General features: G+C 51.5%; 12 protein-coding genes across 12 annotated transcripts; 3 read left to right on the top strand and 9 right to left on the bottom strand.

Moving 5' to 3' along the window:
* Positions 1 to 81: 81 nt before the first annotated feature.
* Positions 82 to 592, bottom strand: VTN31DRAFT_6621 (40S ribosomal protein uS12; the record flags this gene model as incomplete). The annotated part of the gene is made up of 2 exons (XM_069407252.1): positions 82 to 260; positions 334 to 592. The coding sequence occupies 2 exons, from the start codon at positions 590 to 592 to the stop codon at positions 82 to 84; spliced, it is 438 nt and encodes a 145-aa protein (XP_069258796.1).
* A 414-nt stretch (positions 593 to 1,006) lies between these two features.
* On the top strand, positions 1,007 to 1,795 carry VTN31DRAFT_6620 (uncharacterized protein; the record flags this gene model as incomplete). The annotated part of the gene is made up of 1 exon (XM_069407251.1): positions 1,007 to 1,795. The coding sequence occupies one exon, from the start codon at positions 1,007 to 1,009 to the stop codon at positions 1,793 to 1,795; it is 789 nt and encodes a 262-aa protein (XP_069258795.1).
* A 439-nt stretch (positions 1,796 to 2,234) lies between these two features.
* VTN31DRAFT_6619 (uncharacterized protein) lies at positions 2,235 to 2,677 on the bottom strand (the record flags this gene model as incomplete). The annotated part of the gene is made up of 2 exons (XM_069407249.1): positions 2,235 to 2,581; positions 2,644 to 2,677. 2 exons carry the CDS (start codon positions 2,675 to 2,677, stop codon positions 2,235 to 2,237), a joined length of 381 nt encoding a protein of 126 aa, XP_069258794.1.
* A 1,848-nt stretch (positions 2,678 to 4,525) lies between these two features.
* VTN31DRAFT_6618 (uncharacterized protein) lies at positions 4,526 to 5,897 on the bottom strand (the record flags this gene model as incomplete). The annotated part of the gene is made up of 4 exons (XM_069407248.1): positions 4,526 to 5,155; positions 5,210 to 5,705; positions 5,790 to 5,811; positions 5,876 to 5,897. 4 exons carry the CDS (start codon positions 5,895 to 5,897, stop codon positions 4,526 to 4,528), a joined length of 1,170 nt encoding a protein of 389 aa, XP_069258793.1.
* Positions 5,898 to 8,701: 2,804 nt separating this feature from the next.
* VTN31DRAFT_6617 (uncharacterized protein) lies at positions 8,702 to 9,726 on the bottom strand (the record flags this gene model as incomplete). The annotated part of the gene is made up of 2 exons (XM_069407247.1): positions 8,702 to 9,282; positions 9,345 to 9,726. The coding sequence occupies 2 exons, from the start codon at positions 9,724 to 9,726 to the stop codon at positions 8,702 to 8,704; spliced, it is 963 nt and encodes a 320-aa protein (XP_069258792.1).
* A 953-nt stretch (positions 9,727 to 10,679) lies between these two features.
* Positions 10,680 to 12,127, top strand: VTN31DRAFT_6616 (uncharacterized protein; the record flags this gene model as incomplete). Its single annotated transcript, XM_069407246.1, has 3 exons — positions 10,680 to 11,166; positions 11,234 to 11,833; positions 11,907 to 12,127. The coding sequence occupies 3 exons, from the start codon at positions 10,680 to 10,682 to the stop codon at positions 12,125 to 12,127; spliced, it is 1,308 nt and encodes a 435-aa protein (XP_069258791.1).
* Positions 12,128 to 12,667: 540 nt separating this feature from the next.
* Positions 12,668 to 13,524, top strand: VTN31DRAFT_6615 (uncharacterized protein; the record flags this gene model as incomplete). Its single annotated transcript, XM_069407245.1, has 2 exons — positions 12,668 to 13,031; positions 13,094 to 13,524. 2 exons carry the CDS (start codon positions 12,668 to 12,670, stop codon positions 13,522 to 13,524), a joined length of 795 nt encoding a protein of 264 aa, XP_069258790.1.
* Positions 13,525 to 13,680: 156 nt separating this feature from the next.
* On the bottom strand, positions 13,681 to 15,957 carry VTN31DRAFT_6614 (uncharacterized protein; the record flags this gene model as incomplete). The annotated part of the gene is made up of 1 exon (XM_069407244.1): positions 13,681 to 15,957. The coding sequence occupies one exon, from the start codon at positions 15,955 to 15,957 to the stop codon at positions 13,681 to 13,683; it is 2,277 nt and encodes a 758-aa protein (XP_069258789.1).
* A 1,246-nt stretch (positions 15,958 to 17,203) lies between these two features.
* VTN31DRAFT_6613 (uncharacterized protein) lies at positions 17,204 to 19,963 on the bottom strand (the record flags this gene model as incomplete). Its single annotated transcript, XM_069407243.1, has 9 exons — positions 17,204 to 17,963; positions 18,013 to 18,185; positions 18,242 to 18,445; positions 18,492 to 18,786; positions 18,840 to 19,213; positions 19,267 to 19,413; positions 19,471 to 19,581; positions 19,643 to 19,780; positions 19,841 to 19,963. The coding sequence occupies 9 exons, from the start codon at positions 19,961 to 19,963 to the stop codon at positions 17,204 to 17,206; spliced, it is 2,325 nt and encodes a 774-aa protein (XP_069258788.1).
* Positions 19,964 to 21,203: 1,240 nt separating this feature from the next.
* VTN31DRAFT_6612 (uncharacterized protein) lies at positions 21,204 to 22,152 on the bottom strand (the record flags this gene model as incomplete). Its single annotated transcript, XM_069407242.1, has 3 exons — positions 21,204 to 21,749; positions 21,818 to 21,997; positions 22,066 to 22,152. The coding sequence occupies 3 exons, from the start codon at positions 22,150 to 22,152 to the stop codon at positions 21,204 to 21,206; spliced, it is 813 nt and encodes a 270-aa protein (XP_069258787.1).
* A 1,334-nt stretch (positions 22,153 to 23,486) lies between these two features.
* VTN31DRAFT_6611 (uncharacterized protein) lies at positions 23,487 to 24,033 on the bottom strand (the record flags this gene model as incomplete). Its single annotated transcript, XM_069407241.1, has 2 exons — positions 23,487 to 23,856; positions 23,915 to 24,033. The coding sequence occupies 2 exons, from the start codon at positions 24,031 to 24,033 to the stop codon at positions 23,487 to 23,489; spliced, it is 489 nt and encodes a 162-aa protein (XP_069258786.1).
* A 63-nt stretch (positions 24,034 to 24,096) lies between these two features.
* On the bottom strand, positions 24,097 to 24,670 carry VTN31DRAFT_6610 (uncharacterized protein; the record flags this gene model as incomplete). Its single annotated transcript, XM_069407240.1, has 3 exons — positions 24,097 to 24,324; positions 24,381 to 24,525; positions 24,576 to 24,670. The coding sequence occupies 3 exons, from the start codon at positions 24,668 to 24,670 to the stop codon at positions 24,097 to 24,099; spliced, it is 468 nt and encodes a 155-aa protein (XP_069258785.1).
* Between the last annotated feature and the right edge of the window lie 174 nt (positions 24,671 to 24,844).

Below are 24,844 nucleotides of genomic sequence, written 5' to 3'. Positions count from 1 at the left end.
ATAACTCAAATTCTAATCCATTCCCATTTTCCCAAAGAATTGACACATTGATTGAGTTCGCGGCATGATATTTTTTTTCTTTTACGTCCGGGGCTTCTCCTTCTTCTCCTTCCACAAAGCCAGCAGACCGACACCGGACACCTTGACGACCTTGAATCGGACACCGGGAATATCACCCTTGGCCTTGCCCTTGCGACCGAAACCGGCCAGAAGGACCTCGTCGTTCTCGTCGATGAAGTTCAAGCAACCGTCGTTGGGCACTAATATCTCGTTAACAAGACTCCTGCCTCCCCCCGCTGTAGAATATTTGTGTTGGATAGAATGAGTTCATACCGAAAGCAGTCACTTTCTTGCCGTTCTTGATCAACTGGACCTTAACGCACTTCCGAATGGCCGAGTTGGGCTGCTTGGCCTCGACACCGACCTTCTCGAGCACGATACCCTTGGCGTGCGAGGAACCGCCAAAAGGCGACGACTTGTAGGCGGTACCCAGGAGGCGCTTCTTGTAGTGCAGATCGGCCCAGCGCGCATCACGGCGCTTGGTGCGCAGCTTACGGGCGGCGTTCAACCCACGCGGCTGGCCCTTACCCATCTTGACGGTCTGATTCGGGTGATGATTCTGGAAAACGGAAATAGCGTTAGATTCAAATCCTTTCGCTCGATTGGCGGGGAATTTGTCTTCTGCGAGAACGAGGGGGAAAGGGCGTCCCTGCACGTACCGACTGGATGGATGGTGATGCGCTGGTTGTCCAAAGTCGAAATCAACCGTCAATGTCGGCTTTAGTGAAAATGTGGATGTGTGCTGACTTTGATCCGCTAAGCGAGTGGAATCCACTAAGCTGTAAATGGAATAGTGCCGGTGATACGTCGGGCCGAATATCGGGACTCTTATCGATAAGACGATAAGGCACTGCCACGGGCCACGACTGAGCAAACACTCAGGAGCTGCACAAGCTCCTATGTATGAAGATCTGTCCAGGTTATTTTTCACCCTAAGCAAATCATCATGTCAGTATCCCCGAGAACAAAGCCACTGTCCCGACCCGGTGGCCAGCGATTACCGCCTCCGTCACTATTTCAGGGCCCTCCCTCCCTCAATGCATCAAGCAACTCGCTTCTACCCAGTACCGCTCCTCAGACTGCAAACTCCCCCGGCGCAGGCAACGCACAGCGACCGTCCTTTGGCCGATCGCGATCTTCGCGACCCTCGGTTGCCTCAACCGAGGGCTCCCGGAGCCTTTCGCCGTTTCTCACCCGGACACAGTCCCACGGCGACGCGGATAGCGCCGAGCTGCTATGGCAGGAAATGCAGAACACGCTCGCCGAGGTCGAGCTGAGCGCGGTGCGGGGTGAGCACGTCTTTGGCGAAGAGCATTCTCGGGCCATGGATGAGCTACGGGAAAAGCAACTAAAGCTCGCGCAGGCTTGGGCGCGGAGCGAAGTCGACGATGAGGTGGTCGCCGCGGAGGACCGCGGAAATAAGAATAATGAGGAGGAGCGGTCGGATCCAGGCGGGGTGGATGCCGGCGGATCAGGAAGTACGTCAAAGGGGGCGACTGATAGCACGGCAACGTACCGGGCCTTGGAGGCGGAGACGGAACAGGATCTGCAGCATGCGCGGCGAAGGCGCGAGGCGAACGATCGGTATTTTGATCGGGTCAATAACGGTGTGCTGGAGGTCGTTGCCCGTCTCGAGGACGTGGCGGGGGCCATGCGCGTAGTCGAGCGAGAGAGCAAGGATATTTGGAGCGACACGGCGAGCGAGAGCTTGAATACCACGTCGACGAATGGCTGATGCAAAACTCGCGACTGCTGAAACGAATCACGGACTGGAAGCATGCACCTAATCATTGCCGATTGCCAACATCAGCTACAACGCCCGAGGGAATTCGGTCCTGAACTGTGGGTCGCCAAAGCAGCTCTTGCTACAGGCTAGACAGCACAGAAACTCCATGGAGTTTCAAACCGCGGGGCAATGGTCATACACGCCTCGTATGCCACCGAATCTTAGTGACATTGTGAAATGATGCATGGATAAAGACAGGAAAAACGGATGGAAAGCGGTGCAATTTGACGAGAAACGCCGTCCGGCTGTGACGTACTTTGTACAGTAACAAGACCAATAGCCAAGCCATAGTACATACTAGAACATCATCATCATGATATAGTATCGCTGTAATCCCAAAACAGCCTGATCAAAAAAACTCATGAACAAGGGATCTAACCCAGCACCATCATGACTGCGATGGCTCCCGAATTCGCAGCACAAAATTGACAACCACGGCCGCCAACAGTGCGATCGTGAGCACGGATGGCCCAAAGCGATCGTCAAACCCACTCTGTCCGCGTCTCCGAATACTGCGAGCTCGCCAATGGAACGTGACCAGCGCATATATCATGGCAGCCATGGCGATGAACGTGAAGAGCGCGGCCGAGATTCGGCCGATGCGATCACCAAAGTTGAGCAGGCCGACGGAGAGCCCGCCCAGGATGACGGTGAAGTTGAGCCATGAGAGAAAGGTTCGTTCGTTGGCGAAGAAGACCTTGGGCTCGACACGTGTCGGCAGGGCGATGCGCTTGCCTTGGAGACAAGAGTTAGCTGCTGGCAAAGTGCTAGCGATTTTCGACACAAAAGTACTATACCTGGAGCGGTCTGAAGAAGTGGCTGGCTCGACATTTGTCTGAAACACTTGGATCGCAGAGTGGAATGGAATGATAAGAATCGGATGACGTGCTGGCGGAGCTTTCTTCGGATGATATCAGTTGCTTTCGAAATGTCCGGCTACGGCTCAATGCTTGGAGGATCTATATAAGCATCCTGGGAGCTCAATTGCTGGTTCTCTACGCAGAGCTAAGTCAGAGAAGTGTCGAAAAGGTCCCAAACCCCCTCCTGAAGTTGACACCGCTTGCGGTCTTGGGTTTTGCACGTGGGCAGACGGATACATAGGTAACTACTTGGCTGAATCCTTGACCGACGTAATCTGGAACATTGTTTTTCCGAGAGAGCTTAAGCGAGCTAACCAGGTTTGGTAATACTGACTTTCTCCGGTCTTGGCAGTTGCAGCTCCGCGACCCAGCGCCTCGACCTCTTCGAACTTAGAGAGCCATCCTTGTCTATACTATCTCATGTGGTGAACGAGAGAAGGGCTTGTAATGTTTCAAATCGGATATCCTGGTCAATTAGAACAGCACATTTTGGGTAGACCTCGGTATGCTTCACTCTACTAGCAACTGCAGCCATGTTGTCATGCCCAATTCCCCGCCTCTCTTGATCTCCAGGGATTTCAACACTTCTGACGAGACGTCACAGCTCCGGCGATCATAGTAACCTCTTCAATTACCTCTGTCCTGTCAGGCGACGTGCGCTCCTACGACGAGAGAGTGAGAAAGCCGTCCAAAACCCACGACTTGAGTGACGAGTTCTCCAATCGTCGAAGAAATGGCAGTCGAGCCAGCACCATCTCCATCCTTTGTGCGTACATACTCGCGGACGTTCAATGCCTCTACGCCTGTCCCATGCTGATACATCCAAATGAGTTTTTTTTTTAGTCCTGTTCCCGCTGACCAACTCACCAACATCACAACCGAGGTACTACTTTCACCAAAACAATCACAGAAGATCTCACATTCACAGAACTAATACCTAATGTGCCCTTTCCCCATCAGGCATGCAACAATGCCCTCAAGGACGTCACCAAGTATGACCACTCGCAGGTCGCATCGTGGAACTCTCAGATCATCGTACGTGACTTGCCGCATCTACCTCTCCTCTGCCCGAAGTCGAGTGCCCGAACATCACGCTTATCCATGACGCCGATAGAACTCCGTCCTGAAAGCCCTCATCGCCGCGACAACCCCCGAAGATAAACCCGGCTCTTCTCCCCCGTACCGCTTCACCGTCAACAGTACAATTGTTCAACAGGGGTTCGTCGACAAGGATTCTTCTCCCGGCGCCGCACCCAGCGACGCCGGCCGGCGCGGACTGCACTCGGCTGCGGGCGCCTACTGGGACGTCAACCGGGACGGCATGTGGACGTTCAAGTACCCCGGTGGAGAGGAGCGAGGGCTCGACGTCGTGGTGACAGTGACGTGGTTCGCTGTGAACTAAATAAGTACAGTTCTCGTCGTCGCCCTTCAAGTATAGATTGGAAAGCCTTGATTTTTTTTTCTTTTCCGTTACAATTTGGGTGTTAGAATCGCATTGGGTTAGGTTCCCTTGTCCGTCAGGGATTATGTATGAGCTCCTGCTCGAATATAGTGGTGGCAAGAGTTGATCGGTGATGGTTTCGAAAGAATGTACGTGTCTGGTCTTTCCGTTGGCATATATCCCTCTTCGATGCGTTGAGCAATATATGCAGTGCATGCATTGCTACCGAACGAGAACAACAGACTGGCAAATAACAAACCAAACCCGCAAACATTCAGGTATCCCAACATAACGGCATGCTTGATACGTAACCCCCAAACGCCAGGTACATGCTCGACGTCCGTCGCTATACAGACAATTAAAACTACGTAAAAAAAATCATCGAGGTTCGGAATAATCGTTCAACGCTACGCAGACTGCGCCGCGGTGGTGGCCGCTATACTGCCGAATAATCTGTCCCGACGACAGCTCCCAGAGACGCGCATAATGGTCGCTGGAAACCGTCACCAGGTACGCGGAGTCCGCGGAGAAGGCGCAGTCCCAGACCCACCGCTGATGGTTGGCCAGGGTTTGCTCGAGGTACAACGTCCGCGTGTTCGGGTCGATTGGTGGTGCGTCTGGCTGCGTGGGGATCATGGGCATCGCCTGCGAGCCGGATCCCGCCGATGTCCCCGGCGTGCCGCCGGAGAAGTCGTTGCCACCCTGGCCCTGGCCCTGATCGGATGTGGCGTCTCCCGTTGGTGAGCCTGATTGTCGTTGTCCGTCGCCGTTGGCGGTCGCTCCATTCGTCTGCTTATTACGGTTCGCCGCTGCTTGCTTGGCGGGCGGGTAGTCTGGATCCAGGTTCCAGATTTTGGCGGTGTGGTCTGCAGAGCATGTTGCGAGGTGCTTAACATCAGGAGACAAAAGCACCCTGGTCAGATAGTCCTTGTGGGCCTGGAACATGGTGACAGGCACAATTCGGGTCACCTCGGTGTCTTGGATCATGCGCCAGATGTAGACATTTCCCTGGAAGCATCTGTCAGTCCGGTTCATCCTGGCCTTTGATGAGACGCGCCATACCCTCTTGTTACCAGCGCAGAGCAACGAGCCGTCACAGGCAACACTCACACTGTGCACCGCGGTGTCCTCCTCCGGAATCAGTTGATGGGTGCACACGCTTTCGCCTAGATCCCAGACACGAACTATCCCGGCGCGATCTCCGCTAATCAGTTCTCCTTGATTCGGATGAATAACAACATCATTCACGGGCGCCTTGTGGACATAGTTGCGTTGTAAACTGCCCGTTCGCGTATCCCAAACTTTCACCGTCCCATCCTCGGAGCTTGTGACCATCCACTTGCCCTCGCAATGGAAAGCCACGCCCGTAACATTATTCGTGTGACCCTCGAATGTTGTTATCGGATTTGGGTTCGATGACTTGATGTCGTAGAGCTTGACGGTGGTGTGGCCCGCGGCGGCAAGGTAGCGTTTGTCCGGGGTGATGCATAGCCGGTTCACCTGGGAGTCTGGATGTTGAAGGGTCCGCGAGCAGATCCCCGAGAGGGCTTCCCAGAAACTAAAGCCCAGATGAAGGTCGCGCAGTCAGCAAGTTGCCCTCGGAGATAGTCCGGGTGCTACATCGATCAATCCAGGAACGTACCGAATGGTATGGTCATACCCCGCTACATGCACTCCATTAGCGATATGCTCCGGCTGTCACAACGAAGTCCCAGGAAGTCTACTCACCAGTACATAGGATGACGCTCATGACTGCAGTGATCGAAAGACAAAGAAGGATGGACTGTTCTTCTGGCGAGACTGCAAGAGACAAGGGTCGATACTCAAGATCCAGTACGAACCGTGAAGGAGACGGTCGAAGGCGGTGAAGAATGTTACAATCCCTGATTGGCTAATTACATAAAGGCGGTGAGGAGTCTACCAGTTATGTCTGGCAGAATACTAGGCTATTTTATTCCAGGTAACTACGGAGTACAGTACTCCGTCCAGGACTGAGTAACCTATCCTCGGCTCTCCACAGCCAATCTACAAAAGCCTAACAAACCAACCTCACAGTGTTGGGTGAACCATGCCTTGCCCGCCACCTTTCAACTACATTTTCGGGCGCAACAATCACCACACTCAACTTGAATCAGAATGAAATCTATCAATTTGAATCTTAGGCTCTCATCTTTCTCCGGTCGAATCTTCATCGGTTCTAAACCTGGTACGATAGGGTTTTAAACCTTCGAAGATCGGCAATTTGATCAATTTGCTCCTCTACGTTGTTCCCGTAAAACAGGTCACCCGGCTGGGTTTGGATCGGAATAGACTACTACATCTTTCAGATCTTCTCTTTTCTACCGGTCGAATTCTCCTCCGGTTCCAAACCCAATATGAAGGGCTGTCTTGGTCGGTCGGCCATTGGCAAAGCGATCCACATCCAAATATTTTTCTCTCGCCTTTGCGCAATTAGGAGGTTTGAGCCCGCAGGTGTCGATGCGCCTTGAGATTGGAAAACCTCCTCTGTGATTAACGTCCGGTTGGACGCTGTCGTAGGCGGCGTGGCGGGCATTATCCAGCTGAAACTCCGCGCACCTTTCGAATTCCCTCACTGCAGCCTCGTAGACTCGCTCGGCACGCCGTAGGTAACTCTCAGAAAACAGTTCCGAATTTTCCTCCTGATATCTTTTCAGCTTGCTGATGCTTTGTTGGAGGCCCTCGACATTCTGAGGGGGTGAAGTGCTTGAAACCGACGAGTTGGAAGGCGATTTATCTCCATCGACTATTTGTAGTTCAGGAGTTGGAGATCTCGCGGGGATTGTGGGATGCAGAATCTTCGAAGGATTCCAGGGATAAATGCCACGATCCGCAAACACAGTGCGGATCGTTAGCTGTTTGAACGTATCCTCCCGAATTTTAGGGATATCCTTCAGAAAGTCGGCCTTGTCCGAGGACAGGACACCCCACCCACTATCCCCATTGTTGTTTCGTCGAAAGTAGTCCTTGTACACCAAGAATGGCTGCGCATCCAAAGGCTGCAAGAGATGGGTCGTCTTGGGACGAAGCAGAATGGAATGATATTGTGTTTCTGGCAGAAATCCAGAAACTCGTAGGTGAGATGAGACCCGTGGCCGTCCATGAGCAGTAATCTAGGGGAGAGCTTCGAGCTCTTTTTGGATTTTCTTGCCCTCTCCTTCGTATGCTCATGGAAATGAAGGAGCCAGTCGAGGGCAATCTCATCTGTGGTGTACTCCTTTGGTGCTGTCGCAATCCGGTAATCGTATGCGGATTCGGGGACTTGTAGATACCACCTTTCCAAGTTATATTCGCCTTTGAAGATGAAATAAGGCGGAATGACAGTCCCATCAGCGGAGACACATTCGATACCCGTTAGGGAGTCGTTCGTCCCATCAACTGCGACGCCCTGACCAGCTCGTTCCGGGTTTGACGTAACGACGTTTTGAGCTTTCCCTTCACCCAGCTGAAAGCCCGTCTCATCGAAGTTGTAGATATTCTTCGGGGGAATGTCGGCCATGGATGTTTTCAGCTCGTCGAACCACTCGCGCAATTTTTCGATATCCATAGTGCTTAATGTCTTCCTCTCAATTGGTTTTTGCTTAACGAGTTTTAGGTCGCTAGGTAGACGCTTTAGAAACCGATATACCCACATCTTACTAGCGTGCGGTGACGGTTGGGAGGTGGCATTTCTCTCGAGAATCCGGTTCACACACGCCTCAATCGCCTTCGGCGTAGGAGGATTATGAAGGGCATCACGGTGCCGGATCCAATTGAGCAATGCCTCTTCCTGTGGCTTGGACAGCAATCTGTTTGGGGGCTCAAACGCGGTTTTTGCTGGCCGACCTTTGACGCGGTCGCGTAACGTCGAACGAGGAATGCCAAATTCTCGCGCTAACGCGGAGACATTCGATTTTCTTTGAGATGAAGCCTTTTTTACAGCTTCCCTAATTCTGGATTCGATATCATGGCGGCGGGATCTCGTTTTCGACATTGTGGTGAATGCTTTGATGAGCAAGTTGGAAAGTGACGGTGGGTTCTGTTGGTTCGAACGCATTTTTTGCTGGCCGAGCTTTGACGCGGACGCGTAATTGTCGCAGGAACACGGCGAATTCTCGCGCCAATGCGGCGATAATCGGTTTTCTAAGAGAAAGCGAATAAGACTTACAGTCTCGAAAGGAGAAAGCAAGATTTCCTAGTTCGTACGGCAAGCCACCAACTGGCAAAGGACGGGGACTACCAAGATGCAGTGATATGTGGCGACCTTTACTGTACCAATGCTCTCTGCTGGTGAGTGTAATCGCCCTGTCCAAACCCATGCAGATTCTGAGAGGAACCATGCTTGTAAATGTCGGATAACAATGATGCGTTAGTTAGTATTTGATGCGTAGAATGATGGATTGAGGTCGAGAGATCGGGAGATACCGGAATTGCCTAGACATCAGAGACTACATACCTCGGTGGAAAGATTGAGCGCCTATGTATTCATATCTTACAAAAAAGGTCTAACTGTGGAAAATAACGAGTACAGTGGACATCTATCCGGCCCCGAGAAAATCAGACTTCGATCCTGATTTTTCGCCATCCAAAACGTCGTCTGACAGCAGAAGAACTGGATGAACTCGAATCATTCGTCTTGTCGTCCGGGACATCTTGACGCCGCGACTGGCGTCGGGCACGGCGGCCGCCACAGCAAGCACAGCAGCATGATGCAAGCTGAACGATGAACCCCAGCAGGGTAAACCCCGACGCAATCCACATAAACGCCATCATCCGCACGCCCAATTCCGCCTGGATATTGAGATCCACTCCATTCTCCAAGAATACGTTTCGAAAGATGGTAAACATCACGGTGGCCACGACGGAAGCGACGATGGTGCAAAGAGCTGTTACGAAGGTCAACAGGACCATGGGGAAGGATCGCAGCAGGATAAAAGTTCGTCGTCGGTGAGGCTGAACCGGGCCGTTGGGGTCTGATTTCTCCGTGATGGTCTGCGGGGGACGTGACGACGTGCCCCAGGGCGTGATGAAAATGGCCAGGAATGAAAGTACCGTTCCGGCAAGGAATAAGCTAAACATCCATCGCGACGCCGTACGGGCGATATCCAAAGCGTCAATCACCTCAGCGGGTAGGGCAACTACAGATGTTCCTTGTCAGTGCACCCGGTGCTCTCCGCCGCCGGGATCAGGGGCCACACACTTGTTGCACCAGCAAGCAGCTCATCCATTATTATTTTGACGGGATTGAAAGCGTATAGGGTCTCCGGCTTTGAACAGGACGTGATCCCAGTATCTTCGTATCCTTCGCAGAAATTCCACAAGCCAACCTGGTAGAAATCATGCAACCCGATACTTCGCGCGACACTGTTGATAAAGACCGCATTTGGGACTGACAACGGAATGATATTGGCTAGGTTTATTTTTAAAAAGTAGATCTGCCTGAGCACTGGTCTGTTGGAAATATTTCCAATGACGACGAGAACGAGAAAGATGAAGGCGATTGTATAGATCAGAGCACGCACCACGCGGTGCCAGATTACCGTTGTATAGGGTCGAAGGTCATCTGCGCGGGCGTCAAACATGGTGAGAACTCAACGAGAGAAAGAAAAGGGAAATAGAGTTGTAATTCGACTCGGCAAGAAGAAGGGCATTGACATGAACATTGACGATCGCGGCATCGAGTCACTGAGGCATTTGCAAGCAGCAGAGAAGAGTTTCCGAGCACTCCGTCCGGAGTACCTAAATAGATTCTCAGAAAATCGATTCGCAGCAAATCACCGTCCGCCACATCAATCGTAGCGAAAACATTTCAACGGAGGCTCTTAACAGAAGGAGTTATAATCATCTCTCGATCATAACTTATTATTGACCTTGGGTGGGTTTGGAAATGCTGAGCAGCTCTCAGCCTCTCTCTCAGCCTCTGATATTTTTCTTGCTCTGTTGGCCTTAGGCAGATCTTTTTCCCATGAAGCAAAGAGGCGGAATTAAGCTCTTACCTAAGTGGGAACGCGCCATTCACTGCGGCCAGGGATTTGACCACTCACAGCAGGCTTTGATGATGACTCAGCGGCTACCGTTTGAATTTCAAGGATATGTGGGCCTGGATGGACCCTGCATGACGTATGCATGGGTCCTGCAGAAGCCTCTGGATTACGTAACCCAAGCCTCTTCTCAACCTCCGTCAACGGAGGAGAGGGTCGAGAACCTGATATTCGTTGCGATGCTTGAACGGTGAAGAATCAGGTCGTTGATATGTAACCTATGACTTGTCAGCATTCAAATCCAGTGGTGCAGAGTATGGAGTATTTCCAAGACGGCAGTGCTTGTCGCAACCGACCACTCATGTTCTTCTTAACCTGAGTACTTTATTTATGCCTCGACTCCTTTTCAGCGCTCCACTTTGCGTGGATTGTCGGTTGTTGGTCAAGGCTCGAGGCTGTGAAGCTTTGCTCAGCGATACCAGGTGATATACTAGCGACAGCATCGTATGTATGTGTAGCTTCCTTGATACTACCCTCCCCTCCCAGCGGCGGAAATGCGTGCTCGTTGGGCAGCACCAGCATTACTGCTGGCGGCGGCACTCGCCGCGCCAGAAGAAACATCAGCAACAACAATGACCGGGCCCATCACCACTCTCCCGGTCACCGAGGACCCCCTGGACATTGTTAATATCACGGGGACATACCTATCTATGACCACCACGACGATTGTGTCGGGGCAAGAGCACAATGCATCAACCGCATCGAATGATACAGAGTCCGATTCAACGTCGCGAGGCAAAGGAACCATCACTCTGTCGGCGAATTCCACCACAGAAACCACGGCTCCCCCAGCATCCACGACAGCAACGCCCACGCCAGTCAACACGCGGCCCTGCAATGGATATGTCGAGTTTTGCGCCAGGAATTATTCCAACATTACCGTGGTTGGAGCCCACAACAGTCCCTTTGACCGGCCGGGGAACCTGGCGTCGAATCAGTATTTTGATGTGACCACCCAACTCAATGACGGGATTCGATTTCGTACGCCAATCTGCCTTGGTTGCATTGAAAGCGAGAGAATGGCTAACATCTAACTTGATGGAATCAGTCCAATTCCAGACTCATTACCTGAACGACACCATGTATCTCTGCCATACCTCCTGCGACCTGCTAAATGTCGGCCCTCTGGAGGACTATCTGCGCACAGTCGCGGACTGGATGAGGCAGAACCCATACGAGGTTATCTCCATCCTGATTGGCAACTACGACTATGTGAAGCCAACGAACTTCACCGCGCCGGTTGTGAACTCCGGCCTCTCGAAATTCGTCTATACACCACCGAAAGTCCCGATGGGCCTCAACGACTGGCCGACGTTAGGACAGATGATTGTGTCAGGGAAGCGTGTGGTCATGTTCTTGGACTACGAGGCCAACCAGACGGAGGTGCCGTGGTTGCTCGATGAATTCAGCCACATGTGGGAAACGCCGTTCTCACCCACAAACCGCGACTTTCCCTGCACAGTAGAGCGTCCTCCCGGGTTAACCTATGGCGATTCGAAGAATCGGCTCTATATGGCCAACCACAACCTCAATCTGGAAGTCGCAATTGCCGGTCTGGAGTTGCTCGTGCCCAACACCGCGATTCTGAACGAGACGAACGCTGTGGCTGGATACGGCAGTCTTGGATGGATGGCGGAGAACTGCACAAGTACGCCTCCTCGACTATTTAATACCCAACTGAACATTGTGCTTTGAAGCTCGATATTAACCTTCGCCGATAGAACTCTGGCATCGGCCTCCAACTGTTCTGCTCGTCGATTTCTACAACGTTGGCAGTTCGAACGGATCTGTCTTTGAGGTCGCAGCGAGAATGAACAACGTCACGTACAACGGCAAATGCTGCGGCTCGACGACAAGCGCTGCATCGAAACTGCGAACCCACGCCATGGCCATCGGTCTTTTGTTGGCGATCATGGTTCATGCCATTATTATCCTGCTGTAAAGTTATAACTTACGATTGTTAATGACTGATTGGATTTCGGCGTTTGGATTTGGGCATCATTGAGGCCGTTATGAGCATGCGTCATTTTGAATAATTGTGATAGAGCAGAGGGACTAGGATAGATACCCTAAACCCTAATTGACTTCCTATTCAGGTCAAGCGCTGATCTGACACTCCCGGGCCAGCCCGCCTCTCAACGCCGGCCCTTAACGCGCCCGGTTCAGTGAAGTGAGGGTGCGCCATTCGAACCGGAGAGGGCACAGCCAGAGACAGGGCAGTGAGTATCTAGCAATCAAATTGACTATGGCATCGCATGAAGAATCTAACCATCCTCGAATCTTTCTCACGAAGCCCGACCAACATCATCCGCCTACCTGACCCAGCAACCTGCCGACTCTAGCACCGAGTCGCACTGCACGAAAGTAAAAAAAAAAAAAAAAAAAAAAAAAAAAAAAGGAAAAAAAAAAACCCAAAACACGCCAGAAACGACCGAAGTGGACTAGACACCGGCATTCAAGAAAGCAGACAGATTCATACAAAATGGTCGACATCCTACCCCTCTCGTCATTCCCCTCATACATCCACCTCCTCCCGGCCATCCAAACCTGCAACATTACCAACCTGCCCGAGAACTACTTTCTGAAATACTACCTCTACCATGCCCTGACATGGCCGCAACTGAGCTTCGTCGCCGTCGTGCGGCCCAAAAACGGCTATCGACAACATAAACCCGGCAGCGTCAGCAGCGGGGGACCGGAAGAATATCCCAAGGTGGTGGGCTATGTCCTCGCTAAGATGGAGGAGGAACCCGCGGATGGGATTCCACATGGACATATCACGAGCTTGAGTGTGATGCGCACGCATCGACGGTTGGGGATTGCAGAGAGGTTGATGAGGATGAGTCGTACGTTCCTCCCCCCTCCTTCTTTTGTTCTGGGGGCATCTGATTGATGGTTTCATGTGTAGAGAGAGCAATGGCCGAATCCCACAGAGCACATTACGTCTCCCTGCATGTCCGTGTCTCGAATACCGCCGCGTTACATCTCTACCGCGACACTCTGGGCTTCCAGGTGGACAAAGTGGAATCAAAGTACTACGCTGATGGCGAGGATGCATACGCGATGCGATGCGATTTGAAGCATATGTGGCTGAACTGGGATGATGATGATGATGATACTGCTACCGCCGCGAAGAAGGAAGATGGTGACAAATCGACACGGCAACAAGAAAAAAGTGATGGTGGTGATGAGCATCCCGATGAGGGCGATCCTGTGGGCGACCTGGGAAAGAAAGATGACGGTGATGATAAGGAAAAGCAAAAGAAGATCAAGGTCAAGATTGGACGCCCATTGGGAGTTGGCGATTTGGTGGAAAAGAATGAGGCTGCTGCTCGTTGAATTTCAGAAGACCAACATGTACATTTGGTTCGGATCGTCATCATAACTACATCCATGAAAGAAAATAGATACAAGAATTCATGTCCCATGCGAATGACAAGTAATAGATATCATCAACGAGGATCATAGAAATCGTCAATTGAGTGGAGAGGGAGTTCAACGGTGCTCCTCCAGTTCACTCCGAACCGGTGTCCCGTCCAATTCTGGAACTCCAGGTGTGCCATCGTCCGCGGGTGTAACACCGCTTTGCTGCGCCGAGTCTCCGCCCCATGGGATCTTGACGCCCGTCGCCGTCGTCTTCTGTTGACCTTCCGCAACACCCTCCGTGGCCGCCGTTGATCCCGTCGTCACATCGTCCACAAAGTGACTCTGACGATGAGGCAGGCCGTCGGAATCAGGAGTAATAGGAGCAGCGGCAGGCGGGGGCCAAGGCCCGTCAATCCGAGGATGGTGGTAAGGATTCATCCTGGCCGCCTTGCGCATCTCTTTCTCCATCTCCTTGTACGCTCTCTCCATAGCACGAATTCGCTCTTTGTGGGCCTTTTTGGTAGCCTCGGCCCGCTTCTTTTGCGCTTCGGACCAGGCCTTGGCCACGGCGTGTGCGTCCATCGGAGCCCCATCCTTGCCCTTGGGGCAATATTTCTCTTTCATAGAACAGCTGCTACCGCCCCAACTGCGGCTGCTACCACGCTCGCCACTCCATGGGCAGGATGACGACTGGCCGCTTGATGGGCAACATTTCTTTGATCTCCGGCACTCACGCTTTCGCCGTCGGCTCTCCTGCAGTCCCTGCCGAATTCGACGGTTGACGTCTTTGAACGCTTGTCGCAAGAGTTTCTCCTCTTCTTTGATCATGCGACGTCGGATTTCCCGATCCAGACCTTCTTCAGGGGACTCCCAGCGCCCCCAGCGCCCCCGTCTTTGGTTGTTCCGAGACATGATTCTGGCATCTCGTCGTGACTGTTGCAAGGCCCGGAGGTGACTGCGCAAACCAACGGCAGCATTGTGCAGTTCAGCTGGTCCATAATGCCCCAAACTCTGCAATTGAACGCGGACGGCCGAGATCTCGGCGGGATCCAAGTCTGAAACACTAGAGAGCGTCTCGATTGATGATAGCGAGTCCAACGAGTCAGTTGAAGACACGGATGAACGGCGTGATGGAGAACGTCTTCCTTCCGCATTGCCGGATTGATCAATGAGGTTATCGTTCGACCAACCGAACATCGACGCCGTCCAGTTCTCCACCAATTTCCCTCCGCGGGCTGCGGCCTCCTCAGCTCGTTTACCATGGGCCTCGGCAACCCGTTCCATGACTTGCGCATATTGTTCTAGTTGCTTCCCATGAGCCATCGCAGCCTCTTCTATCATCTTGCCGTATTCCATCGCTTGCAAACTGAATTTGTCTGCACACTGTTGCGCTCGCATGCTCAATTGTGCGGCCCAGGATAGAGGTTTATAACCCCAGAGACCCTGGGAGGATTTGTTTCGTGCATTATCCTCGCTCTTTTCAGAAGTCGTTTGGTCAGATGCTTGTTCAGAGCTTGCACGGCCCTCCGTTGCAGGAGTCGACGATGTCACCGTATGCTGGCGAGAATTCGGGCTGCCGGGCATTCCTACTGGACGACGAGGAATTCTCTGGCCTGACTGCTCGGATGCAGCCGGAATTGGCGCTTCCTGCGACGACGACGAGAGAAGTTGCTGACGTTTCTCGGACGCTTCCGTCGCAGCAGGATAACATTGCGGACAGAGAGGGGTTACCGGCCCTGATTCGAGATCCGCAACGTATCGGTGAGAGATCCATGTCCCGCGAGGGCCAAAAAAGTCCTGGTTCCATTCGTCTATCACCATTTCAATTCGGGCACGACGCTCTGAATCGGTTTCCTGCGCACGATCCTTGCGATCGCGCCCGATTTCTGCTCGTACTCGACGATTGAGGTCGTTGGACGTAGCCGCAAGGCCAAGGTGCGGCGGGAAGAGGTACTTCAAAAAGGTATCCCAGTCATGCTGCTCGATCTCATCTGTCCGCGAGCTCCAGCAGCGTGGCCGGCGAGGGAAGTCTTTTGCCTGCGTGCGCGCATAGATGGTCATGTGATGGACCAGGGTCTCTCGCTTTTCGGGAGCCTCTCTTGGAGGGGGCCGCTCGGCGAAGTAGCTCACAGCAGAGACGAAATGTTTGGGCCGTTGCGGAGCAGAGCTTTCCGTTTGGGTCTCTGATTCGGGTGACTGAGGGGTAAACGGAACAGCCAGAGCGTCACCGCCTCGTAGATGGAGAGGAAGCTCGAGGCGCGGCGGAGCGTCTCTTCTGGTGTTACTCTCGCTCGAAGATTGAGAGGCATTGTTCGGTTGTTCGTTTGCCAGCGACTGGACCAGCATCGGATCGACCTCCGAGTATGGCGGAGGGGCCTCGTCGATATCTTCCTGATAGGAGGTCATGGTTGCAGTCTGATGTTCCGCCAGTGAACGAATCCGCTAAAGAGCCCTGATTCTATGTTCGTATAATCGATTCCAAGACTGTCGCCGCGTCCCCCTCGAAGATTGCTAAGAGTAACTTATAGATGGTTGTCAACACATCAAGGCCGAGCTCTGTTCAGAAATCACTGCAGCGATCGGTTTTTATCTGGTAGTAGCGTCCGAAACTCCGAGATGGAGGGGAGATAGCAAGCAGCAAGCCAGCACCAAGGAGCTGAATGGATCGTCGCCCCGGAGCTTCCGGGGTTAGCCTAGGTGTTTTAAAAGAGTAGATACTGAATCTCGCGGTTCGATTAGGATCACAAGAGACAAAAGAGAATGCGCTGTTGTTATATCTCTTGAACTAACTAAGCAAACGACATGTATAGATCAGCTTGGTCGGTGCTCGGGATTTTTCATCCTCGTCTTATTGCGGGACAGTTCACTTTCGGGAAGAAAAACTGCTGCCTGAGTGCCTCAACAAAAGCCTCCCAGAGTCAGCCACGACGTGCAAGGCGGAGATCCAAGCCCCCAGGCCTCGATTTGGCTCCATTCGGAGATAACGGGCTGACTAAGCGCCAAGTCGTATTTGTAGCTAGTACTAACTACTTGTAGTGCGGAGTACGGAGTACCTACTCGTAATTTGGTTTGTACTTGAGCAGCATTCATCGATCATTGGTCGATCGACTTGAGTCTCCACACTACCGAATACGAACCGTGGCTGATTAGGGCTTGAGATTAGGGTTTCAGGCAGCTCTCTTTCTGCGGCAAATATATGACATGGGTTCCCGAGCTCTGTTGAATCTCTTCGCAGCCATAAGAATCAGATCCAAAACAATCTGTTCAACGCCTCATGAATTGGATCCAAAATGTCAATATTGGGTTCATTTTAGGCTGCCATCATACCACATAGTTAGCAGGCATCACTATTGAATTATCGTATTTGCTTTTGAGCAGTTAGGCCTACTAGTACGAGAACTAGGCAGGAATAAAACGCTTCGACAAGGTTCAAGTAGTCCATTGATGATCAGGCAGAATGGAATCTCGAATCTCGAATCGCGGATTGGTATCTTGTTCGTCAGAAACAATGAGAGAGATTGACTATGAATTACTCCACTGGAATCATGAATGTCGAAGATAGAAATGATCAGAACCACCAGCCCAGTTCCCAACACAAAACACCATCCAACCAGTCCATGCCGCTCTATATGCAGGTTCGCCAGAAAGGATGTCACCAAGCATCTCCCCAGCCATCCTCATCGCCCTCGTCCCTGGGACGAAGGTCGATGACCTTGGCCGGCTTCGATGCCTTTGTCGTGCCAGTAGCACCGGAAGACCGTGTAGGGAGATCTTTGGATGGTGAAGGTGTGTACTTGGCCAAGCCCTTTGGAAAAGGTTTCTTCGACTTGGCTTTAGCCTGTGCTGCCAGCCATCCGGCGAAATCGGGCTCACCGCCATCATCATAAGGCACTGCTGCAGGTGTCGTTGAAGCGGGCGTCGATGTACGGCTGCTAGTGGCGTCAATGAAAGTGTCTTCTTTCTTCGACTCATTCTGCTCATCGTCCCAGGCTTCAACGCCCCAGGAATCGTCAATGTCGTCGTTTACCGCACCAGAATCTGTAGGTAACAGAGCATCAGACGCAGCGCGGGCCATGGTAGGTGCATTTGACTGCGTGGCTTTAGGAACGCCTAGAGACTCCGATGTGGAAGTCTTGGGGGGCACAGAAGAAGACCGTGCTGGCTCAGCCGTCGCAGCATTGTTTTTGCTAGGTACTTGAATTTGCCCTTTGGCACTCGTGAGTTTATTCGTGAAGGAGGAGATGGCCCATCCAGACCAGGATGAATCTTGAGTGGTTCCAATTCGAGCACCATTTGCAGCTGCGACACCTGCTTCAGAACCCGCTGAAGTGGTCTCACCTATCGTGCTTGCATACTTGCGGATCCGCTGCAGATATAGATCAATAGTCTTGTTTGCTTGATCTCGCACGAGTCTGGGAACAGTCAGTACTATCTTCAGAATCAATCGTGTGGCAGTCTTACTTCTCTTTGTCCAGGAGAAGTGGGCATACAACGGGGAGAATCTTGGTGGCACCGTCCTCCTCTGTAAAGCAATCCATTGTTGCCGCGAATGCCATTAACCCGGCATTACGTGCATGTACGAATGGATCCCGGCACGAGCGAGAGAACGCAGCAATGAGGACCTTTGATCTCGTCTACGATCGCAACATGTCAGCACAAGCTTGATACGGCTCATCAGCAAACCCCTTACGCTCTGTCCGAGGTTCTTGGCGATCTTCCCTAAGCATATTGTCGTGTTGGTGCGAATTCCAGGCTGTTCATCGTTGGCCGTGCGGGCGAGGCACCGAAGCAGTTCTCCATTGATAGTTCTATCAGATAATTTGTTGATAACAGCCAGAACAGCCTTAACGGTTTGCTCTCGAACAACGGGAGCGGCATCCGTAAACCCGGTTGTCTGTCTTGGTCAGACTTAGAATCACTGAACTCGGATGTACACGCACCATTTGAGGAAATATCTTGTCATTGACAACTTTTTGCGACAACCTGTCAACCATCAAGGGTAGATTGTCCAGTAAGCAGACCCTCAGAGCTCTGTCCGGATTACTGAACAGCCGGATAATGACGGGTGTCAAACGCGATGTGAACTCGTCGTCTGTGAGTTTCGTGCCGATCTTCAACACAGCTGTCAAAACTGTCGGCCCTCCTCCGCCAAACTCCACCGACTTTAGAAGTTCGGGGAGGACCTTCATCTTGAAGAACTCCTCCGGGAAATCCTCCGAAAGATTATCGAGTTCCCTGACTTCTCGTTAGCGCCAGTATGACAGACACTGCAGTACAGGCCGACGCACTTTATGAATTCTTCTCGCTCTTCCTCGTTCTTCAAACCAAGACTATCAATATCGTCGGTCAGTCGAATCAACGGCGTCTCAAAGAACCCGCCCACTTTCTTCCCCTGTTCGAGGAAGTTTGCCGGGCTAAGTCGCAGTTTGGGGTTGGCGTTGCATAATCGCCGATAGCTCTGGTGCATACTTGGCGGGATGTTGGTCGTCTTTCCGACCTGCTCTGCACCAGAGAAAGTACCGTTGAAGACCTCATATATCAATATGCCCAGGCCATACGAGTCTACAGCCGAGAGTGGATTACTCTTGATAATTTCCCACCCTCCTTTGCTGATTTCAGGAGGGCTGTAGCGAGCTGAGTCCGGGACCAGACTACCGTAGGTCTGCAGACAGTCAGTTACGATACCCATACCGTCCAAACAAGAGCAACACCTACATATATAACAGCATCCTCGTCATTCATCGAACTCAGAATATCAAACCCTCCGAGTTTCCACTCGCCACTCTCGCTTGTATAGACGGAGGAGACACGAACTGCACCGTGGACTGAAGAAGCGTCCTGATTGATAAATTTGAGCGTAGACTACGCGATAATGGCATGTCAGAGGAGAGCTGGAAGGACAATGGCAGAGCAGCTTACTGTAATGGCATGCAGACCCCATTTTGCCGTCTCCTCATTTATGCTTCTCCGCTTCACGGCCCACGACAGAGGAGTGACTCGTTCCGTCACCAGGTAGATATGGGTATCTGTCTATAGCTTGTCAAACTCCCAAAACGCGCCTCCTTTTGTCTCATGGCAAACCGTTCCATACCTCGATCGTGTCGAGCACTTTGATTACGCCGGGATGTCGAAGTGTTCGAAACTTGCGCACGGCGTTCTTCGCCAATGGCAGTCGTGCCTTGTTGGCATTGATGTCAAAGGTGAATACACTGCAATTGGAATTATCGTCCTATGACCCAAAACAAGCAATCAGCACAGATTCAGAACTTGAAGGTCAGATCAAACATACTCGTTTTGTCGCATTATGAAGGGTCCATAGCGAGCTGTCAATGTCCACTCGATCGCCGAGCCAAAAGGGTTGTGAGCTGCCCTTGGCCATCGCCGAAGCGACGGCCGACTTGAGGAAGTCCATTTGCGGTCGCTGTTGTAATCGCCGCGCAATGTGGTCTTGATTTTTGGACGATCAGGGGATCAAATGCACACTGAATTTTGGAACGAGGTGGCCCAGATAGAGCTCAATCAGATGGCAATTGCTATGTCCAGAAAAAAAATGTAAAAACGTACGCCAACCAACAGTGAAACAGCAACACTGACTTGAATATTCGTCCAAGCTGTCCAATTTCCGTCTCCCAAACTGGACGCTGATGTTCATTCTGGCCTCAGGCATCAAAACCCCACCTCTCTATTCCATTTCAAGTTTAGCGCAACTGTCCCTGTTCCACTTACCAACGGCGACGACAACACAAGCTTTCGTTCGAGTCTTCAACCACTGCGGGCTTGTCTTCTTGCCTGCAATATCGAATCCAGCTTGAAATCTCAGTCCTCGTCTGAGGTTGGCGAGTGAGAATTTCGGTATCCATCATTTACTCTCATCTGGCTTTAGGTACGGAGTACGGAGTACTAGGTATGGTTTTTTATATCAAGACAATTGGGTAAGTGCCAAACTCTCTGGTCGATGAAGTTTCCTAAGCATCTCTCCAATGATGTCAATACTGGTAAAAGGTCGGACGCCGGAGGAAACCTCTGGTAGAGGAATCTGTTTCCGTCAAGCGTGTCTCTTACGAGTCACACCGAAGGTGCCCGTGTCAGGAATCCCGCCCACATTTGAGCCGGCAGGATCTCTCTGTGGCAACGAGGTAGAGGGAGTGCCATCACCCTCTACTTGCAAGACTCCTTCTAAGAATCTGTCAACGGACAGAGTACATGGATTAAAGGCAGGACTCGAGCGGATTCCTTATTCGCTCGGGTTTGAGGGGGGATGCATAGAAAGAGTTCACTATGCATATGACGAGGAACCTCGTTCCTTGTTTCCATGGTGTCCATGCTCACATCGAAAGAACTAACCAACCGCCGCACACTGGGGTTCCCAAGTTCGCTGCGCTGCCATGAGAACATCGGGAACTAATGGCAGCGGCGGACATAGGGCGTTTTCGCCCTTTTTTGCCCCAGGAGTCCTTCGGCAGCGTGGAGTCCGACACGCGGCACCGCGGGTTTGACGGCAGCAGATTTCTTTTGAATGATGACCAGACTGAAAAGACCTGAGGAGAGAACTGGGCAATGGCACATCTCTGCTTTATGTATTTGTCCGGCCATTGTGAAGGGAAGTTGCTGATACAGTGGATAAGGTGCATTTGCCACTGACATCTTCGTCGTCAAGAGTTTCCCCCGTTACTCTTCCTAGCTCTTTGCTTTTTGGATAGTAGCTGCACCTCTTTTTCAGTCTCAATATCATTCTCCGTATCATGGTTTCGCTCTTCGGATCGCTTCCGCTTCCTCTCTAGCGCGGAATTCCACTTTTTGCGTCGTTCCTCCCTCAACCGCAAGCGTTGCTCCACCTCTTCTGAGATGTCGTCCTTTTGCAACGCTACAGGGATGTAGTCTTCGACGTTTTCATCCGCACCGGGTATTCGTCGCCGTGTCCGTTGTCGTTTCTGCGAGGTCTTGGAATCACTCGAGTATTCCACCCCGTCCATATCTTGATCCTTCCGTCCTCGTTTCTCTCCTGGCCATAGTTTCTGTGACGACGAGCCCTGATCTGTAGATGTTCCTCCATTCAATATCGGTTTCCGCCGCGCCCCTGTAGCCTTTGCCTTCCGCCGCTGCTGCTTCGAAGGCAACTCTTCTCCATCCTCATCATTTCTTTCCTCGACGGCAGATGCATAATCATCATCCTCCTCATCATCTCTTGTATCCATAGACTATAAACCGCCCCAGCGCGTCAGCGAAAAAGCACACATACGACTCGTAAGACTCTCGCCAGCCATACTACAATATTAATTTCCCTCTTGATAGCAGTAAACTGCTCCATCAACCGCTGCGCACTATTCACCACCGCCGAGACGAGGTCCGTCTTATCGTCGCTAACGGGATCCTTGTCCAGACGGCTGGCAAGGCTTCGGACGAGGTTCACATGGGACGCAAGATTGGACTCGTACTCGGACAGATTCTTTCTCACATGATGCTGTCAGCAATTTCTCTCTCGCTTCACAAAACTAGCAAAGAAAGAATTGTCACCTCCGAAACGGCATCGGGGATCCTTGCGCCACTTCCTTCACGGCTCCCGTTGGTTGAGGGTGCTGTTTTGTCCGACGCTGGACTCATGCTTTGCTTTGTGGTTGGACTAATTCTGCGCGTTATTCGAAACGTTGATGAAAATGGTGCGATTAATTACGAATGAGGGTGTGATTAGAAAAAAATGTAGTGGGATTGTCAGGATGAATACTCGGAGTTGTCGAGTGTGAAGCGCATGCTAAGCTGATCAACGAGTTTAGACTTCACTGGTAACTAAGTTACTGCAGATATCCTTTAGAAATTCCCTAATCTAGGATAGCGTACGGTTGGTACGGCAAGAATCCTTTGCGAATTTAAGTACCTCACCTACTGTATGCGGCATATATGGAGTATTACTTAGGACTACTCGTACTCCTGGAGTTAGGGTTGAAGCTAGATCTCAAATCGAAATTCCAAACACCAACTGGCATTCGAAACTGTTCGTAGAATAGTCCTCTGTCTTCCAAATGTTCCGAGGGGTTTGCTTTGTGAGTGCTCTGATGGGTTTGACCATTCGCAAAGTCGGTCAGACCTTGCCTCAATTGCTCAGGCTCTCTGCGCTACTAGTAGTCACTAACGACCTGGGACTACGCTTCTATTAAGCGGGCCACATGCGTTGTTGAGAGTTTCTTGCACTAACTTAGTACTACTGTTAGGTTGTCTCCGTGCTCGGTGACTGCAGTCCGGTATTGCGGACTCTCGTACGTGCTTATTTCGACATCACGACTGAACTTCTCTTGCAAAAGCATGAGTGGTCATGAGCAATCTCTGGAAACTGCCCGTTCTTCCATGATGAAGTGCTTAGAATTGGTTGGAGCATGGATGCTGACATGATTCGCTTCTTGCTCATTTCATCAACTGTCCTCTATAGCAAGAAAAGGCTCCGCACCCGGAATATCGGGGGTGAAGTTGGGATCAAAGAACCAGAACTGAACACCGTCTTCACTAGCCAGACCAAACACCCGATCGCCGAAGGGAAGTAATTGAGGTGGTGGGTGGTAAGGCATTCGTGGAATCCGCAGGCTTTGCCCAGGAATCCGATGGCCCACCGGCCCTAACCACTCGCGAACAGCGAGCTCTCGAGTATCCGGTTGGTACGGGCGTTTGGTCGTAAGCTGAATGTCGGCGTTGAAGATTTCGAGCCGCCTGTAATGACTCTTCCAGTAATAAACAACGTCAGGGGTGAGATAGATATAGGGTTCGTCAGCAAAATTAGGCTGAGCACAATCGTTTAATCGAATGCTCAGCTTGTCAATAGCGTGGTCGTATATGAGGTCCATCGTTGTATTCGATGAATCCTTGAAATACGGCAGACGTAGTATTGTCTTGTGGCCAAAGGTTAGATTGCGGGAATTGATTTGTTCGGTGTCGTAGGTTTCCGGTGGTTAGAAAGGACCTTCGACCTCAAGACGAGGATATGGCACTGATAGGTGAAAATTTTTCTTGTCGAGTAGTCTCCCGGTCAATGTCCACTTGGTCTGTTGTACCTTCAGCTGGTCGGTGTACCAGTCGATCTCGAAAGCCACTAGAATGTTTTCATCCGGGTCAACGTGCCACAACCACAGGTTGGAGAAGTTCCCGATTGTTCGGATGTGATCAGAGCTCAAATCCCAAATGTAGATCGGATAAGGTGGCTTCGATTCGAGATCAATCAGGACCACTTTGTCCTTGATAATAGAGGCGTGTTGAGCGTCACAAGGAAGCTCTCCTGATACACATTGCTGTGATGTGCGTATGTTCCACGCGATCAGGAATCTGCCAGCACTACCGTTAGACAAGAACACCAACGAGACAAAACTATCGTGTCAAATACCCATCAAAATGCGAAACAGCAGCAACATAGCAATCGGAAACTAAGAAACTACACAAATCGAACCATCCAGGTTCATCATCGGTGAAGGTCGATCTCTGTCCGGTCTCAAGATCCAACATTTCAAATTCGCTCACGGCTTCTTCGTTTTCAACCCTAAAAAAATAGAACAGCCGTCGCGAACACTAAAAAACTTTCGCAGGCTTTAGAGACGATTGTGGCCATGGGAGAAAGATCTTCCTGACCGGTTTGCCATATTCCAACCCATGCCGCCACCGGAAGTAGGTATTCACATCGGGGGCAGATAAAAGTGCGTTTTCTTTCTCCTTTGTGTTTAGGAACGCAAGCGTTCGGCGCAGAACAAGGCTGGTGATTGCATCGGAGGAGAAAATATACCGCCATCGCTTGGAAACCTAGGACGGCCGCGGTCAATCTAAATTGAACAACAGCACACGAGAAAAAATCGCACCTTTTGGCTCTGCACAATGTCTGCCGGATCTAAGCGCTCCACAATCTGGAGCAAGATTTCGGGGGGCAAAGAGCCCACGATGTCACAATACCTGACTCGACTCTTCCGCTGTGAGCGCGCCTCCATAATGTCGTATCTATCCTTTCTTCGCAACGGTTAGCCTCGTCTTTCAGTGAGATCCACGCCCAGACATACGCGTCGTGATGAGTGCGCAAGTCCATGGAAACGAAAACTCCTGCTGTTCCCGGAGATGCCGATTCAGGGGCTGCGCGACCAACAGACGGTGCCATTGTCAGGATTGGATAAAGGCAATCGATTCTGGTCAGGGAGTGATTGTTCTGGCAGGATCAATCGTGCAAGCTACGAGTACGTAGTGTGGAGTGCATAATACATAGAAGAAGTACTTAAAAAGAAAGCTAACCTAGTAGTTACCTAGTGTAGCCTCTACCTACCTAGGTACCTTG

This window comes from Thermomyces dupontii, assembly GCF_041956625.1.
Source record: "Thermomyces dupontii strain NRRL 2155 unplaced genomic scaffold VTN31scaffold_7, whole genome shotgun sequence".
NCBI lineage: Eukaryota > Fungi > Ascomycota > Eurotiomycetes > Eurotiales > Trichocomaceae > Thermomyces > Thermomyces dupontii.
The sequence above is the reverse complement of the archived record's forward strand: the minus strand, read 5'-3'. Positions and strand labels throughout refer to the sequence as shown.